Source organism: Chelon labrosus, assembly GCF_963514085.1.
Source record: "Chelon labrosus genome assembly, chromosome: 6".
Taxonomy (NCBI): domain Eukaryota; kingdom Metazoa; phylum Chordata; class Actinopteri; order Mugiliformes; family Mugilidae; genus Chelon; species Chelon labrosus.
This window is the reverse complement of record NC_140342.1, coordinates 26,313,803-26,333,565: the sequence shown is the minus strand read 5'-3', so window position 1 is coordinate 26,333,565 and position 19,763 is coordinate 26,313,803. Positions and strand designations below refer to the sequence as shown.

Genomic DNA, 19,763 nt, shown 5'->3' with positions numbered 1-19,763 from the left:
AATCTCACGTGTGGGAAATTTCCTTGTTCCAGTAGCACAGAATTTGGCAAAAAAAAAATATTGATACAGAAAGACAGTGATGACTTTGAACAGGGAAAAGGTTATCAAAAAAGCACAAAAAACAACACAAAAATTTAAAAAATATATATTAGAAATATACAAAGGAATAACCATACTCTGAGAAAATATAGGGAGGAAAATAACTAGAAAATATAAGACATTCTGTATGTACAGTGTGGAGAATGGTGGGATAAACTTTACAAATAAATAATTGCTTAACCTTTGAGAAAAACATTTTGAGTTGGTGAGGTAGCGGTTTGTGCAAAAACCCGTGTACACTCTGTGTTTAAAGCATTGACTGAATAGAAAGATTTTTTATTTTATTTTTACTTTAAATGATCATTGTCATTGTTTTCGATGGTTTAAAGTCCGCAGCTCAATAAGAAACATATTGAAGAAGGAACGGAAACTTTACTCACCGTTTCTTTCGGTGCTCCACAGTTGGACTTCCGGCGGAAGTGATTTTATTTTGAAAAGGCGTGAACTCGGACCCTGTGAAAGAGCTGTCGCCCAGAACGAGGAAGCGGTCGATCGTCAGCGCAGACTGCTGGATATCACCTGGAAACCCGAGATAAAGTTCCACAGAATAGGTGAGTAGAACTAGAATGGTCTAAATGAACTAACTAATGAATGGAAACACACAGTATGGAGAAGACACAGAGGAAAGACACTCAGCTACAAGACTGATAACATGCTAACATGCTAAGAGGCTAACTAGCATACATTTTCGTAGCTACTTCATTTGTCGTCTTTAGACAAAACGGGAACCTGAATCGTTCTCACTTTAGACCAATGTAATGAAGCTTTTATATGAAGCAGAAATCTGAATCTCAGTTCTCCGTGTCCCTCTCCAGAGCTGGATATCAGCCTGCTGTGCTGCCCTGGCTAAGTTATAAGGTTGGATCATACATTACAGAGAAATACAAGAGGAAGCACAGCTCAAGTAAAAACACAAAAACCCTTTTTTACTTTGGTTGTTGTGTAAGAACAGCTTTTATTTTTTTCTGAAACCTCAAATTAAATTGTAATAACCACAGAATCAGTTCAGTGGCTCAACACATATTCCTGAGATAACTTGTCTTCCAGTTCATTCCAGAGGACAGGACTCAGAACTGTTGTTGTGACGGAATGATTTCTTCCAGGAACTACATTTATGGACAACTTTAACTTGCTAAATGCTAATCTATCATACACTACATAAGAGTCAGTGGAGGACAATAACTTGACGGAGCTCAAAACACCAACAAGACTCGTTTAACTTCATAGTCGGCTTAGTGACTGTGATGGAGGCTGCATTAATATCAGGAGGATGATTCTAACGTGTAGCCACAGGGCTTGTGGCAGCTTGCTAGTTTTGGTGGCTACTGTCGACTGCCTGAAACCAGATAGGCTAACGGCCCTTATCCATTCACACGACAGGGACGTACTGTTTGAAAGGCAGTTAGCTCATCAATATCTCATCTTAGTTACAGAAAAAATGGTCGTTGATAAATATTTTTCGCCACTGTCTTCATTAGCAAAATTAACACAGCTCAATGTGTTTTTCTTTTTATTTATTGTGTCTCTTTCTTTCTCCAGACCTCCCACAGCACCAGGTTCTCACTGATCAGCAGCTCAGTAACCAGGAGAGGAACTCCAGTCTGGACCAGGAGGAACCAGAACCAAACCGTGACCAGCTCCTCTCTCACAACTCCCCTCTCCGAGATGAGGAAGAAAAAAAATGGTTTGTGTTCCTGAGATGAGAATGAATGATATAAGATTGTAGTTACTACCCTGCTGCATTACAGAGAAATAGAAAACCAAATCACAAAATATGTATTTTACCATCACACACAGGAGACGTGCTGCAGCTACACTGACAGTACCGGGAATGATTCTGGTTTTGGGCTCAGACTTTGTGTTTTCTAAATCAATGTGGGCTGTGAATGTGAAATAGAGGCAGACTCTTCATCTCTCCAGTGTAGTGTATGCTCTTAGAGGGAAATGCACAAAGTTAAACATTCAGTAAGGAGGTGGTTTGGTTTCCAAAGGTCCAACAAACACTTCTGTTAGACTAATATAGCACATGTTTATCTAGGTTGTCTAATATTAGAGTGAGCGGGTATGTAACTGGCTAACGCTGAGTTATCTGCATGTTTTAAATGATGAGCTATGTGTGAAGTGGGACAGTTATATTTGAAAGTCTGACATGTGGGCAGTGGGCAGCACGCGGTGTTACTGTTAGTTAACAACAGCCGATGTAAGCTGAAGTTTGTCATTTGAAGCAACAACAGTGACGGTCAGCATCAACTACAAGTGTGAAGCTGCCACCTGAATGTTTCGTTCACTGAACTTTTCTAACACGAGTTTCAGTCACTCACACCGGTGCTCCCAAATGTTTAGTCCCATTTGTGCACTTTAAATTTCACTGTTTTTCCTGTCACATGAGTAACCTTTGTGTTGTGTTGTGTCTCTATGTCACTCCAGACCTCCCACAGCAACATGTCTGCAAGGAGGAGGAAGAGGAGGTTCTCACTGATCAGCGGCTTTGTAACCAGGAGGACAACTCCAGTCTGGACAACGAGGAACCAGAAACTCCGCAGATTAAAGAGGAACCAGAAGAAGCAGAACTTTCACAAATTAAAGAGGAACAGGAGGAACTCTGCAGCAGTCAGCAGGGAGAACATCTTGTACTGAAGCAGGAGACTGATTCCTTGATTGAGACTCCTACTGATGAGGAAAGTGAGCACAGTGAACCAGAACCAAACAGTGACCAGCTCCTCTCTAACAACCCTCCTGTAGCTGAGAGCCCAGATCAGGAAGGAAGCAAACATGTAGACTCAGGATCAACTAGAAATGATGCAGAGCTGAATCCAAAGAAGAGACGTCACAGAGACACAAGACACAGTAACAATGTAGACAACTCTCCCATGTCAGACAGTCAGTGTGATACTGACACAGGTAGAAAGTCTGTAACATGTGGCGTTTGTGGAAAAGCCTTTAAGCATGAGTCCCTAATGAAGAGGCATTACAGAATCCACACTGGGGAGAAGCCATATTGTTGTACAATGTGTGATAAAACCTTCAGTCATAGCGGTAATTTGACTGTCCACATGAGGACTCACACCGGTGAAAAACCATATCCTTGCATAACATGTGGCAAAAGTTTCACGGTACATCGCGGTTTGATTTTACACACGAGGACTCATGCAGGTGAGAAACCATATGTTTGTAAAATATGCGGTAAAAAATTTACTTCATCGTCATCAATTAGAAAGCATTCGATAATCCACTCGGACGATAAGCCATTCTCTTGCAAGACATGTGGAAAATGTTTCAATCAAAGTAGTGCTTTGACTATCCACATGAGACGTCATACAGGTGAGAAACCGTATTGTTGCCCAACTTGTGGGAAAACTTTCAGTCAAAGACCTAATTTAGTTATCCACATGAGGAGTCACACTGGTGAGAAACCGTATCCTTGCAAAACGTGTGGCAAAACCTTCAGTCAAAGACCTAATTTAATTATCCACATGAGGACTCACACAGGTGAGAAACCGCATTGTTGTGACACATGTGGTAAAACTTTTAGTCAAAGTTGTGCTTTAACCAGGCATATGAGGACTCACACAGGTGAGAAACCGCATAGTTGTGACATGTGTGGTAAAGCTTTCAGTCTAAGTACTACTTTAACAATCCACATGAGGACTCACACAGGTGAGAAGCCGTATCCTTGCACAACATGTGATAAAAGTTTCAGCCGAAGAATGTATTTGACTCTCCACATGAGGACTCACACAGGTGAGAAGCCGCATTTTTGTGCTGCTTGCGGGAAAGGTTTCAGTCAAAGCACTACTTTAACTCGGCATATGAGGATTCACACAGGTGAGGAGTTGTCGTCCTGAAACATCTGTGTGAACAAAATCTCTGGCAAGCTGAGCTTGAAAATACACGGTAGGATAGTTCGGGTTAAAGTTTTGTAGCAGACATCTGATCCAATTATTCTCTGAGATGAGGTGATATAAAGTTTTTCATTCTGCCAAAATCCACACACATTAAGCATGAAATGATAAATCCTGAACATTAAGTATATGGAACGAGACATCTCCCTCTGCCTGGGACGACCATTTAACTGACACAGGATTTGGAGAGGAAACTTTATGACCACCTTTGTTCGTTAACCTAAAGGTTGTGCAGGAGCTACAGGACAAGGAGAAGATAAGACAACCAGACTGTGTTTTAATGGCTAACAAAACAACTTTTCCAAAGAAGATTGAAGGACATTTCGTAGACATTTTCACCAGCAGTATCAGGACAACAACGAAACATCATTTGATATCAGGACAACAAGGAATAATGTTTTCACCCTGAATATATGATAATAAGAAACTTCACTTAATAAAATCTTGAATTTCTTTTCAAATAACTTGTGTGTCCGTGTCAGAGCTCTAACTTCCTGACTTTCTTGAGATGGTGCTTCATTATATCCATATAATCTTCTGCATAATGCCAACTATTTTAAACACTAGTTTTAAACAGGGCTATGCTAGTTATGAATGAATTATTAAGAACGAAAAAATATATAAATGTATATATATTCAGAATATCAGCAAATATACTCGTAACAGTCCTGTTTCTAAAGCTTTTGTTTTTAAAGATTCATCAGAAGTGTTAGTTTGAGTTTTCATCTGAACATTTGGTAACAGGCTGAATGTCACTATTACTGATGAGAGACACTGAAATGTAATTTAATTAAATTTGAAATATACTTCAAGCAGTCATACAGTCATCAAATAAAATAATAAAAATAATATATACGTTAAGTTAAACCAGTTTTTTGAATTTTTGTTTTTTCTTCTATAAGGAATTCAGAGATGAATGTTGTTGCAGGTAATTCATGAAACGATCCGAAGTGAGATTTAAAAATGTAGCGGAACGAAATGTTAACTGTCTTCCTCTGACGGAACTTTATAGTGTTACACCAGGCGGAAGTGGTTTGTTTTTTAAACTCCGTTCGTAGTGTTGTTGTGTTTCTGTGTTTGTGGACTGAGCTGGAAGACGGTTGTGTCGTGTCGTCGTGTCCCAGATAAATATTAGAGCTGTTGAAGTAACAATGTCTTCAGCTGAGAGTTTGAGAGAGTTGATCATCGAGCGACTAACTGCTGCTGCTGAAGAAATATTCAGACTCTTTGAAAGAACTGTCGTCCAGTACGAGGAAGAGATCGATCGTCAGCGCAGACTGCTGGATATCACCTGGAAACCCGAGATAAAGTTACACAGAATAGGTGAGTAGAACTAGAATGGTCTAAATGAACTAACTAATGAATGGAAACACACAGTATGGAGAAGACACAGAGGAAAGACACTCAGCTACAAGACTGATAACATGCTAAGAGGCTAACTAGCACAGCTAACGCTACATGGATTTAAACTAGAACATATTTGCTCAGATGTGTTTTCCTGTCATCACATTAGTAACCTTTATGTTGTGTCTCTTTGTCCCTCCAGACCTCCCACAGCAACATGTCTGTACGGAGGAGGAGGTTCTCGGTGACCAGCAGCTCTGGAACCAGGAGAGGAACTCCAGTCTGGACCAGGAGGAACCAGAACCTCCACAGATGAAAGAGGAACAGGAGGAACCAGAACCTCCACAGATGAAAGAGGAACAGGAGGAACCAGAACCTCCACAGATGAAAGAGGACCAGGAGGAACCAGAACCTCCACAGATGAAAGAGGAACAGGAGGAACTCTGCAGCAGTCAGCAGGGAGAACATCTTGTCCTGAAGCAGGAGACTGATTCCTTGATGGAGACTCCTACTGATGAGGAAAGTGAGCACAGTGAACCAGAACCAAACAGTGACCAGCTCCTCTCTAACAACCCTCCTGTAGCTGAGAGCCCAGATCAGGAAGGAAGCAAACATGTAGACTCAGGATCAACTAGAAATGCAGAGCTGAATCCAAAGAAGAAACGTCACAGAGACACAAGACACAGTAACAATGTAGACAACTCTCCCATGTCAGAGAGTCAGAGTGATACTGACACAGGTAGAAAGTCTGTAACATGTGACGTCTGTGGAAAAACCTTTAAGCATGAGTCCAATTTGAGGAGCCATTACAGAATCCACACTGGTGAGAAGCCATATTGTTGTACATTATGTGATAAAACCTTCAGGCAAAATCATGCTTTAACTATTCACATGAGGACTCACACAGGTGAGAAACCATACAGTTGTGATACATGTGGTAAAACCTTCAGTCAAAGTTGTGCCTTATCTAGGCATATGAGGACTCACACAGGTGAGAAACCGTATTGTTGTGAACTGTGCGGTAAAGCCTTCAGGCTAAGTACTACTTTAAATAATCACATGAGGACTCACACAGGTGAGAAGCCGTATCCTTGCACAACATGTGATAAAAGTTTCAGCCGAAGAATGAGTTTGACTCTCCACATGAAGACTCACACAGGTGAGAAACAGCATTGTTGTGACACATGTGGGAAACGTTTCAGTCAAAGCGGTCATTTATATATGCACATGAGGACTCACACAGGTGTGGAGTCGTCATGAAACATCTGTGGGAAAACACATCTGGGATGCAGAGCTTGAAAATACACAGCAGAATAGTTCAGGTTAAACGTTGAAGCAGACATCTGATCTAATTATTCTCTGACATGAGGTGATATAATGTTTTTCATTCTGCCAAAACCCACACACATTAAGCATGAAATGTTAAATCCTGTACATTAAGCACATGGAAGGAGACATCTCCCTCTGCCTGGGACGACCATCGAACTGACACAGGATTTGGAGAGGACCACTTTACGATCACCTTTGTTCGTTAACCTAAAGGTTGTGCAGGAGCCACAGGACAAGGAGAAGATAAGACAACCAGACTGTGTTTTAATGGCTAACAAAACAACTTTTCCAAAGAAGATTGAAGGACATTTCGTAGACATTTTCACCAGCAGTATCAGGACAACAACGAAACATCATTCGATATCAGGACAACAACGAATAATGTTTTCACCCTGAATATACGACACTAAGAAACTTCACTTAAAAAATAAAATCTAGAATTTCTTTTCAAATAACTTGTGTGTCCGTGTCAGAGCTCTAACTTCCTGACTTTCTTGAGATGGTGCTTCATTATGTCCATATAATCTTCTGCATAATGCCAACTATTTTCTGGAAACAATTGATGGAAAAAATGACTCGTCAACAGGGCCGGTTCTCCCTGTACGCACACTACGCAAGTTGCGTAGGGCCCCACAGGTTAATTAAGGCCCCTCCCCCCCGTCTCCACTTCAGTCAAACTTGCGACAGGTAGCCTATAGCGACCGCCAGTGCCTACAACGATAAGAAGATGAAACGGAATTACCCCTCAGGGCATGAAAAACGAAAGAGGAAACTACAGAAAAATGAGCAGCGGGAACAACAGTCGGGTAAACTTGTGTTCGTTCGGTTTGATGTAAATAAATAATCTTATAGACAAGGCTATACCGTTTCATTGATTTGCATCTCTCAAGCGCGAGTGTTGCTGACCTACATAACAGGGTAGTGCATCCTCTGATCGGTCTGCATTTTGTTTACTTGATTTCTTGCCATGCTTTCCCAGTCAAAATACTCAGGAAATAGTTGTTGATTATAACTGCATATTCCGTGAATTATAACGGCCACTGGCTACAGATGTGTGGGGGGAAAAACAACCGATTTAAACGCGTTCAATAACGTGCGTGCTCAAAATGAAACTAGCAGTTTTTCACTCTCCCCATAAGATTTTTAAATCAATGCAATGGTTTAGCAATATTTCAGTACAACTTTAGTTGGCTTGGCTTAGATACAACTGAACGCCTATATCAAATATGGAAAGAAGGTGAAAGGATTAACTTTGACTAGCCTAAATATTTAGTTGAATTTTGATTTGTTGTGCTGCACACTAGATAATAGTATACACATAGCAGGCCTAGTCTAAATTATAAGCATGGCGTATTAGACATATTCATTGTAATTCATTTAATAACATTTAAAGGTGACTGTAAAACATGGTTACATTTTGGCCCGCAGAGTTGAGATAGGAGGGCCCCTTAACAGGATTTTGCTTAGGGCCCCATGGAGGTTAGAACCGGCACTGCTTGTCAAAAACTTTGAAAGAACTGTCGTCCAGTACGAGGAAGAGATCGATCGTCAGCGCAGACTGCTGGATATCACCTGGAAACCCGGGATAAAGTTACACAGAATAGGTGAGTAGAACGAGAATGGTCTAAATGAACTAACTACTGAATGGAAACACACAGAATGGAGAAGACACACTGCAAAAAAGGGACGTCTGAAAACAAGATAAAAACACTAAATCTGAGGGAAAAGGTACTCAAAACAAGTGAAATTATCTGTCCATGCAGCAAGATAATTTCACTTGACAAGATTTCTTGAATTAAGATTGTTAAATTTGATTTAAGATTATAGTGTAAAGTTGAACACTTAAAATAAGAAATTAACTCTTAAAACAAGATAAATTATCTAACACCACGAAATCTAAGTTTTTTTTTTATCTTGGTAAGAACCAAATAATTTGCAGTGCACAGAGGAAAGACACTCAGGTACAAGACTGATATTATGCAAAGAGGCTAACTAGCACAGTTAACGCTACATGGATTTAAACTAGAACATATTTGCTCAGATGTGTTTTCCTGTCATCAAATTAGTAACCTTTATGTTGTGTCTCTTTGTCCCTCCAGACCTCCCACAGCAACATGTCTGTATGGAGGAGGAGGTTCTCAGTGACCAGCAGCTCTGGACCAGGAGAGGAACTTCAGTCTGGACCAGGAGGAACCAGAACCTCCACAGATGAAAGAGGAACAGGAGGAACCAGAACCTCCACAGATGAAAGAGGACCAGGAGGAACCAGAACCTCCACAGATGAAAGAGGAACAGGAGGAACCAGAACCTCCACTGATGAAAGAGGAACCGGAGGAACCAGAACCTCCACAGATGAAAGAGGAACCAGAGGAACCAGAACCTCTACAGATGAAAGAGGAACAGGAGGAACCAGAACCTCCACATATGATGGAGGAACAGGAGAAACCAGAACCTCCACAGATGAAAGAGGAACAGGAGGAACCTGAACCTCCACAGATGAAAGAGGAACATGAGGAACCAGAACCTCCACAGATGAAAGAGGAACAGGAGGAACTCTGCAGCAGTCAGCAGGGAGAACATCTTGTTCTGAAGCAGGAGACTGATTCCTTGATGGAGACTCCTACTGATGAGGAAAGTGAGCACAGTGAACCAGAACCAAACAGTGACCAGCTCCTCTCTAACAACCCTCCTGGAGCTGAGAGCCCAGATCAGGAAGGAAGCAAACATGTAGACTCAGGATCAACTAGAAATGCAGAGCTGAATCCAAAGAAGAGACGTCACAGAGACACAAGACACAGTAACAATGTAGACAACTCTCCCATGTCAGAGAGTCAGTGTGATACTGACACAGGTAGAAAGTCTGTAACATGTGACGTCTGTGGAAAAACCTTTAAGGTTGAGTCCAAGTTGAAGATACATTACAGAATCCACACTGGTGAGAAGCCGTATTGTTGTACAATGTGTGATAAAACATTCAGGCAAAGTCATGATTTAACTAGGCATATGAGGACTCACACAGGTGAGAAACCGTATTATTGTGACACATGTGGGAAAAGTTTCAGTCAAAGTTTTCATTTAAATATGCACCGGAGGACACACACTGGTGAGAAACCGTATTTTTGTGACACATGTGGTAAAGGTTTCAGTCGAAGTTATGATTTAAATACACACAGGAGGACTCACACAGGTGAGAAGCCGCATTATTGTGACACATGTGGGAAAGGTTTCAGTCAAAGTATTTATTTAAATAGGCACATGAAGATTCACACACGTGTGGAGTCGTCCTGAAACATCTGTGGGAAAACACATCTCTGCAGCAGAGCTTGAAAATACACAGCAGAAACGTTCAGGTTAAACGTTGTTGCAGACGTCTCATCTAATTATTCTCTGACATGAGGTGATATAAAGTTTTCATTTTGTCAAAACCCACTCATCCTAAATATAAAATTATCAATCCTGGTCATAAAGTAGATAGAAGGAGACATCTCCCTCTGCCTGGGACGACCATCTAACTGACACTTGAGTTTATAACAGGATTTAGAGAGGACCACTTTATGACAAGGAGAAGATAAGACAACCAGACTGTGTTTTAATGGCAAGAACTGAAAGAACATGGCTAACAAAACAACTCTTCCAGAGAACATTAAAGGACCTTTGGAAGATATTATCACCAGCAGTAATCAGTGGATGCCATCATTACTGATGTCAAACACAAAGTTGTAATTTAATTTGATTAAGTTTGAAGTATTTTATAAATAAATGAAGAGGAACAACGTCCTGTGTCGAAGAAAATAATTTGAGTGTATAATTAGGACTGAGGGATTAAAATTATAAAGCTAAACACCAAAAATTGTTAACAGGTAAGAGAAACAACATCCCTCATTCCTTTATGTTTTGTTTTATCTGTCTTTTAGTGATGAAATACTCTGGTGTTAGTGTTTAACTTGTTGCACCATGGGTCTTAAAGTAGCACAGTTTCAATCCTCTCTGTGCTGCACATATGGCAGAATTGACAATAAAACTGACTTAGATCTTTTTTGACTTTGAATCTTGTGTCACATGTTCTTCAGCCGTGAAATCTACATGAGATGAGAATGCATTTTTTGGGGTGAGAATACGGCCTCTTACATGTGTTTACATGTGTGGTGTCTTGCTGATGAAGAAGCAGTAGATCATTTCCAAAGTTATTTGTTGTCCATGCTGGGCAAGTTGTGTTCCAGGTGGAGGTATTTCAGGGCAGCGGGACACGACTGAATCAGCAGAAAATAAACTGGTTTAAACTGGTTTATTTTTGGATTTACTACAATAGAAGGAGAATTGTATACTGTATATGTTTTGTTTCATATACAGTATATGAAACAAAAACAGACATATACGTTGAGTGAAATCAATTTTGTGATTTTTGTTTTGTCTTTAGGGAAATTGGAATTAATATTCCTGCAGGTAATTGATGATAATGATCCGAAATGACATTTAAAAACGTAGCGGAACATAATATTAACTCCCTTCCTCTGCCGGAACTTTATAGTGTTACACCAGGCGGAAGTGGTTTGTTTTTTAAACTCCGTTAGTAGTGTTGTTGTGTTTCTGTGTTTGTGGACTGAGCTGGAAGACGGTTGTGTCGTGTCGTCGTGTCCCAGATAAATATTAGAGCTGTTGAAGTAACAATGTCTTCAGCTGAGAGTTTGAGAGAGTTGATCATCGAGCGACTAACTGCTGCTGCTGAAGAAATATTCAGACTCTTTGAAAGAACTGTCGTCCAGTACGAGGAAGAGATCGATCGTCAGCGCAGACTGCTGGATATCACCTGGAAACCCGAGATAAAGTTACACAGAATAGGTGAGTAGAACTAGAATGGTCTAAATCTGTGGTTCCCAACCTGTGGTACGTGTACCCCCAGGGGCACGCAGAGTGACGTAGGGGGTACGCAAAAGAGTTGATTTTGAACTCAGCCTGATTACATTTTGAAACAGAAAAAACGAGCGATTAATTAGATTTCAATTTCGATTAGGCTACGTCTTCCCTCGATCATGAAAATAACATAATTGTAGTAAAACGATCATTCTGCCGCACACCGTGTCTTGTGTGGTAAATGCAGCGAACTCTTCCATCTCCACATGTGCGCGCCGCTCCGCTCTGCCCCCACCGGAAAAAAAAAAAAAGTGTAGAAGAAGACGATAGAAGATTTCAGAAAGGTATCCTTTGGTCAGGAAGAAAGGTAAAGAGAATTCTGTGGCGTGGAAACACTTCGGTTTCGAGGAGTCTGACTCTGAACAAACGAAGATATTGTGCAAGATATGTCACGCTGCTAAGGTTGACAACCGTCCCTTGAAAAACGAAATCGTCCCGTATTTACAAACAAAGTCTGGTATTGAGCTGTCACGGGACGCGCTTTGTCCCGTATTACCGTGAAAATAAAAACATACTGTGTAAAATGTCAGTGGATTTAAGGAATAACCAGTCGATTTATATGACATTTACGGTAAATTTATTCCCAGGCCGTCTCCTGCTCTGTGACCAATGAGCTGACAGCGAGAATCCCGCTCCCCTCATTGGTCGAGGTACTGTTGCTTGTGAATCTTGTATTGAAAATAAATAGTTAAAAAAATATTCACCACGCTGACCCTGCCAAAGGCTGAGATAGTGTTTTTTATTTTTATTTTTACATATTATTTAATTAACTTTATTAATAAAATTTTCCTTTATTTATTTGTATTTTTCAGTTCTTATTAAAAGAAATACCAGAGTTAAATGTTCAATGAATGCTTGTTCTCAAGTCAATGAATAATCTTCTTTAATAATCGTGATTACAGTCGTGATTTTTGCCAAAATCAAGCAGCCCCAGTTTCTCATTTTCTGATTCTCCACCTAAATGAAAAATCAAAAGACTGTTTTTCTTGTTAGTCAAATATGTTGAACAGCTGGATTGTAGGACAACAGGCTTTGAAGCTATGTATCAGTTTGCTGCTAATATAGCTAGCGCTAGGTCACCTAAATGAGAAAGACACAGATTAACCTGAAATGTCTGTGATTGGTGGACAGGTGCAAATCTCCTGATGTTATAGCTATACTTGCTAGAGGTATTTTCCCCCCAGAAACAAGTAAATCTCATTCTTGATTGGGTCTTTAAATGCTGTCGTCAACAATTCTGATAACCTTCTGTCATTTGAGCTCTCAAGTCATCAGTCTGAGGTAAACTAAATAGCTAAAACGGATGGATTGCCCCTCCAGAGAGACCTCAACTGCTACCACCAGTCAGGCTCTCAGACATTTCTTTTTGTAGCTGCTACAAGTGCGTGAGAGTAGGGGGTACATGGCTGGAGGTCAGATGTCTGAAGGGGTACGGGCTGTGGTAAGGTTGGGAACCACTGGTCTAAATCAACTAACTAATGAATAGGTAGATAGGTAGATAGGTAGGTAGATAGGTTTTATTTGTCACACGCACAGTTATACATAGTGTCACATAGTACAGTGCACAGTGAAATGTATTGTAAGAAAGAAAGCAATATAAGTGTAATGTACACCGATAGAGAAATAAAATAAAATAATACTATAGACTGTAAGACTCAAGTGTAAACTTAGAGGGGGGATAGTTGTATATGTATATACATTTACAGTATTTAGCAGCTACATGAATAAAGTGCAGTGATATTTAAGTCCAGTGTTGCTCAGGGTAGAGCAGGCGGATGGCATATGGGTAGAAACTCTTCTTCAGCCTCTCAGTCTTTGTCCTCAGGCATCAGAAACGCCGGCCTGATGGCAGTATGGAGAAGACACAGAGGAAAGACACTCAGCTACAAGACTGATAACATGCTAAGAGGCTAACTAGCACCGCTAACGCTACATGGATTTAAACTAGAACATATTTGCTCAGATGTGTTTTCCTGTCATCACATTAGTAACCTTTATGTTGTGTCTCTTTGTCCCTCCAGACCTCCCACAGCAACATGTCTGTACGGAGGAGGAGGTTCTCAGTGACCAGCAGCTCTGGAACCAGGAGAGGAACTCCAGTCTGGACCAGGAGGAACCAGAACCTCCACAGATGAAAGAGGAACAGGAGGAACCAGAACCTCCACAGATGAATGAGGAACAGGAGGAACCAGAACCTCCACAGATGAATGAGGAACAGGAGGAACCAGAACCTCCACAGATGAAAGAGGACCAGGAGGAACCAGAACCTCTACAGATGAAAGAGGAACAGGAGGAACCAGAACCTCTACAGATGAAAGAGGACCAGGAGGAGCCAGAACCTCCACAGATAAAAGAGCAACAGGAGGAACCAGAACCTCCACAGATAAAACAGGAACAGGAGGAACTCTGCAGCAGTCAGCAGGGAGAACATCTTGTCCTGAAGCAGGAGACTGATTCCTTGATGGAGACTCCTACTGATGAGGAAAGTGAGCACAGTGAACCAGAACCAAACAGTGACCAGCTCCTCTCTAACAACCCTCCTGTAGCTGAGAGCCCAGATCAGGAAGGAAGCAAACATGTAGACTCAGGATCAACTAGAAATGATGCAGAGCTGAATCCAAAGAAGAGACGTCACAGAGACACAAGACACAGTAACAATGTAGACAACTCTCCCATGTCAGAGAGTCAGTGTGATACTGACACGGGTAGAAAGTCTGTAACATGTGACGTCTGTGGAAAAACCTTTAAGAACATGTATGAAATGAACAGACATTACAGAATCCACACCGGTGAGAAGCCGTATTGTTGTACAATGTGTAATAAAACATTCGGGCAAAGTTGTGCTCTAACTACGCATATGAGGACTCACACAGGTGAGAAACCGTATCGTTGTGACACATGTGATAAAACCTTCAGTCACAGTTCGACTTTACTTAAACACATGAGAACTCACACAGGTGAGAAACCGCATTATTGTGACACATGTGGGAAAGGTTTCTGTCAAAGTGCTCATTTAAATATGCACAGGCGGACTCACACAGGTGAGAAACCGCATTATTGTGAGACATGTGGGAAAGGTTTCAGTCAACGTGCTCATTTAAATATGCACATGATGACTCACACAAGTGAGAAGCCGTGTTTTTGTGACACATGTGGGAAAGGTTTCAGTCGAAGTTTTTATTTAAAAAGGCACATCAGGATTCACACAGACGACACTGACACATCTGTGGGGAAAAAAACAACCGGGAAGCAGAGCTTGAAAAAACACAGCAGAATAGTTCAGGTTAAACGTTGTAGTAGACGTCTGATCTAATTATTCTCTGACATGAGGTGATATAAAGTTTTCATTTTGTCAAAACCCACTCATCCTAAATATAAAATTATTAATCCTGGACATGAAGTAGATAGAAGGAGACATCTCCCTCTGCCTGGGACGACCATCTAACTGACACTTGAGTTTATAACAGGATTTAGAGAGGACCACTTTATGACAAGGACAAGATAAGTTAACCAGACTGTGTTTTAATGACAAGAACTGAAAGAACATGGCTAACAAAACAACTCTTTCAGAGAACATTAAAGGACCTTTGGAAGATATTATCACCAGCAGTAATCAGTCACCATCAGGACAACAAGGAATCATTATTTTCACCGTGAATGTATGACGAGATGAAACTTCACTTAAAAAATAAAATCTTCAATATCTTTTCTAATAACTTTTGTACTTGTTTTTTTTATGAAGCCACTCAGATACAGACTATAAGATGGTTTTACTAACACTGACTGATACACACCAGCTAAAGGAAGAAAAAGTCAGCGGTGTTTTATTTTGTGGTGATTACGTGAACTTTATTATGTATCTTTTAAAAGGTTCAACTTGGATGCCATCATTACTGATGTCAAACACAGAGTTGTAATTTAATTTGATTAAGTTTGAAGTATTTTATACATAAATGAAGAGGAACAAGAAGGTCACCGGTTCGAATCCATGGGCCGGCTGGACCTTTCATGTTCTCCTCCGTCCTCCCACCATCCAAAGACATGCTCATTAGGGTTATTCTAAATTGGCCGTAGGTGTGCATGTGAGTGTGAATGGTTGTCTGTCTCTCTGTGTTAGTTTGTGTTAGCCCTGCGATGGACAGGCCACCTGTCCAGGGTGTACCCCACCTCTCGCTCGATGACAGCTGGGATAGGCTCCAGCAGACCCCCGCGACCCTTAACAGGACTAAGCGGGCATAGAAGATGAATGAATGCATGAAGACGAACAACGTCCTGTGTCGAAGAAAATAACATGAGTGTATAATTAGGATTGAGGGATTAAAATTATAAAGCTAAACACCAAAAATGGTTAGCAGGTAAGAGAAACAACATCCCTCACGTCTTTATGTTTAGTTTTATCTGTCTTTTTATTAGTGATGAAATACTCTAGTGTCAGTGTTTAACTTGTTGCACCATGGGTCTTAAAGTAGCACAGTTTCAATCCTCTCTGTGCTGCACATATGGCAGAATTGACAATAAAACTGATTTAGATCTGTTTTGACTTTGAATCTTTTCTCGCATGTTCTTCAGCCGTGAAATCTACATGAGATGAGAATGCAGTTTCTTGGGTGAGAATAAAGCCTCTTACATGTGTTTACATGTGCGGTGTCTTGCTGATGAAGAAGCAGTAGATCATTTCCAAAGTTATTTATTGTCCATGCTGGTCAAGTTGTGTTCCAGGTGGAGGTATTTCAGGGCAGCAGGTCACGACTGAATTAGCAGAAAATAAACTGGTTTAAACTGGTTTATTTTAGGATTTACTGCAGTAGAGGACGAAATGATTGACTTAGACTCTAAGATTCAAGGATTCAAGGATTCTTTATTGTCATTACGAGACATGTTGGTACATGGGAAGGAACGAAATTGGTTTCTCTGGTCCCGATTCAAGCCATAAGTAAAAAACAAAAGTATAAATATAGAATATAGAATAAAATTAGCTTTCCAAGTATTGTACAAAATAGCAAGGTGTGTATAAATATATGCGGTACTGCAATGAATGACCATTGAGGTAGTGTGCAAATGGAGTTAAAGTGACAAATGCAAAAACCAACTGCAGTCTGTGCAGATGTGTCCGTGGGTGGCTGTTGGAGAGGGGGACGGGGGCTACGGAGGTCTTTCAGCGTTCGACAGTCTCACAGCCTCCGGGAAGAAGCTGTTCCTCAGTCTGGTGGTCCTGCTCTTAATGCTTCGTAGCCTCCTGCCTGAGGGGAGTGGGACAAACAGTGTGTGTGCGGGGTGAGTGGGGTCTTTTCTGATGCAGGTGGCCCTTTTCCTGCATCTGGAGGTGTAAATGTCCATGGTGGTGGACAGACTGTGTCCCACAGTCTTCTGTGCAGCTTTCACCACCCTCTGCAGAGCTTTCTTCTCTGCTGCAGAGCAGCTGCCGTGCCACACAGTGATGCAGGAGCACAGGACGCTCTCCACCACACATCTGCAGAATGATGTCAGGACTGAGCTCCCCAGTCCGGCGCGCCTCAACCTCCTGATAAAATAGAGGCGCTGGTGTGCCTTCCTAATCAGGCAGGAAGTGTTGGTGCCCCAGGTGAGGTCGTCAGTGATGTGGACGCCCAGGTACCTGTAGCTGGAGACCACTTCCACCGCAGACCCTCCGATGTGCAGGGGAGGGGGGAGGTGTCTGCCCCTTCTGAAGTCCACGATCATCTCCTTAGTCTTCTTCATGTTGATGCAGAGGTTGTTTTCTCTACACCAACCCTCCAGGTGTTCTACCTCCTGTAGTCGGACTCGTCGTTGTTAGCGATGCGTCCAACCACAGCTGTGTCGTCCGCAAACTTCACAATCAGACAGGTCGGGTGTATCGCTGAGCAGTCGTATGTGAGCAGGGTGAACGGGGGGGGGGGGGGGGGGGGGGGGGGGGGGCTCAGCACACAGCACTGGGGGGAGCCGAAACAAAAACGGTGTCAGAGTGAATACATTCATCAGTGAAAATAAGTAAAATAATATATACGTTCAGTTAAATCAATTAGTTATTTTTTGTTTTGTCTTCAGGGAACTCAGAATTAATATTCCTGCAGGTAATTGATGAAATGATCAGAAGTGAGATTTAAAAATGTAGCGGAACATAATATTAACTCCCTTCCTCTGTCGGAACTTTATAGTGTTACACCAGGCGGAAGTGGTTTGTTTTTTAAACTCCGTTAGTAGGGTTGTTGTGTTTCTGTGTTTGTGGACTGAGCTGGAAGACGGTTGTGTCGTGTCGTCGTGTCCCAGATAAATATTAGAGCTGTTGAAGTAACAATGTCTTCAGCTGAGAGTTTGAGAGAGTTGATCATCGAGCGACTAACTGCTGCTGCTGAAGAAATATTCAGACTCTTTGAAAGAACTGTCGTCCAGTACGAGGAAGAGATCGATCGTCAGCGCAGACTGCTGGATATCACCTGGAAACCCGAGATAAAGTTACACAGAATAGGTGAGTAGAACTAGAATGGTCTAAATGAAGTAACTAATGAATGGAAACACACAGTATGGAGAAGACACAGAGGAAAGACACTCAGCTACAAGACTGATAACATGCTAAGAGGCTAACTAGCACAGCTAACGCTACATGGATTTAAACTAGAACATATTTGCTCAGATGTGTTTTCCTGTCATCACATTAGTAACCTTTATGTTGTGTCTCTTTGTCCCTCCAGACCTCCCACAGCAACATGTCTGTACGGAGGAGGAGGTTCTCAGTGACCAGCAGCTCTGGAACCAGGAGAGGAACTCCAGTCTGCACCAGGAGGAACCAGAACCTCCACAGATGAAAGAGGAACAGGAGGAACCAGAACCTTCACAGATGAAGGAGGAACATGAGGAATCAGAAACTCCACAGTTGAAAGAGGAACAGGAGGAACTCTGCAGCAGTCAGCAGGGAGAACATCTTGTTCTGAAGCAGGAGACTGATTCCTTGATTGAGACTCCTACTGATGAGGAAAGTGAGCACAGTGAACCAGAACCAAACAGTGACCAGCTCCTCTCTAACAACCCTCCTGTAGCTGAGAGCCCAGATCAGGAAGGAAGCAAACATGTAGACTCAGGATCAACTAGAAATGCAGAGCTGAATCCAAAGAAGAAACGTCACAGAGACACAAGACACAGTAACAATGTAGACAACTCTCCCATGTCAGAGAGTCAGTGTGATGCTGACACAGTTAGAAAGTCTCTAACATGTGACGTCTGTGGAAAAACCTTTAAGAACATGTCTGAAATGAAGAGACATTACAGAATCCACACAGGTGAGAAACCGTATCGTTGTGACACATGTGGTAAAACCTTCACTCAAAGTTCGAATTTACTTAAACACATGAGGACTCACACAGGTGAGAAGCCTTATGTTTGTGACACATGTGGGAAAGGTTTTAGTCGAAGAGGTCATTTAAATAGGCACATGAGGCTTCACACAGGTGTGGAGTTGTCCTGAAACATCTGTGGGGAAACACATCTGGGACGCAATGCTTGAAAATACACGGCAGAATAGTTCAGGTTAAACGTTGTAGCAGACATCTGATCTAATTATTCTCTGACATGAGGTGATATAAAGTTTTCATTTTGTCAAAACCCACTCATCCTAAATATAAAATTATCAATCCTGGTCATAAAGTAGATAGAAGGAGACATCTCCCTCTGCCTGGGACGACCATCCAACTGACACTTGAATTTATAACAGGATTTAGAGAGGACCACTTTATGACAAGATAAGTCAACCAGACTGTGTTTTAATGACAAGAACTGAAAGAACATGGCTAACAAAACAACTCTTTCAGAGAACATTAATGGACCTTTGTAAGATATTATCACCAGCAGTAATCAGTCACCATCAGGACAACAAGGAATCATGTTTTCACCGTGAATGTATGACGAGAAGAAACTATACTTAAAAATAAAATCTTCAATATCTTTTCTCATAACTTGTTTGCTTGTTTTTTATGAAGCCACTCAGATGCAGACTACAAGATGGTTTTACTAACACTGACTGATACACGCCAGCTAAAGGAAAAAAAGTCAGCGGTGTTTTATTTTCTGGTGTTTACATACACTTGATTATATTTCTTTTAAATGCTTCAACTTGGATGCCATCATTACTGATGACAGACACTGAACTGTAATTTAATTTGATTAAGTTTGAAGTATTTTATAAAT

The 19,763-nt window shown here is 41.4% G+C and overlaps 2 protein-coding genes across 5 annotated transcripts; both read left to right on the top strand.

The window, feature by feature from the left end:
• The first annotated feature begins 425 nt into the window (after positions 1-425).
• Positions 426-7,173, top strand: LOC311489594 (uncharacterized protein). 4 transcript variants are annotated; one of them, XM_084546740.1, is made up of 3 exons: positions 426-650; positions 1,639-3,252; positions 6,888-7,173. In XM_084546740.1, exons 2-3 carry the CDS (start codon positions 2,484-2,486, stop codon positions 6,947-6,949), a joined length of 831 nt encoding a protein of 276 aa, XP_084402866.1. In that variant the 5' UTR covers positions 426-650; positions 1,639-2,483; the 3' UTR covers positions 6,950-7,173. The 4 variants fall into 4 exon arrangements, with proteins under 4 accessions (XP_084402866.1, XP_084402864.1, XP_084402863.1 ...); XM_084546738.1 differs by lacking the exon at positions 6,888-7,173 and having other exon boundaries at positions 1,639-1,783; positions 2,527-4,427; XM_084546737.1 differs by lacking the exon at positions 6,888-7,173 and having other exon boundaries at positions 1,639-4,427.
• A 727-nt stretch (positions 7,174-7,900) lies between these two features.
• On the top strand, positions 7,901-15,304 carry LOC311488917 (uncharacterized protein; the record flags this gene model as incomplete). Its single annotated transcript, XM_084545786.1, has 5 exons — positions 7,901-7,911; positions 8,103-8,278; positions 11,352-11,513; positions 13,607-13,716; positions 13,933-15,304. 5 exons carry the CDS (start codon positions 7,901-7,903, stop codon positions 14,896-14,898), a joined length of 1,425 nt encoding a protein of 474 aa, XP_084401912.1. The 3' UTR covers positions 14,899-15,304.
• Positions 15,305-19,763: the final 4,459 nt, after the last annotated feature.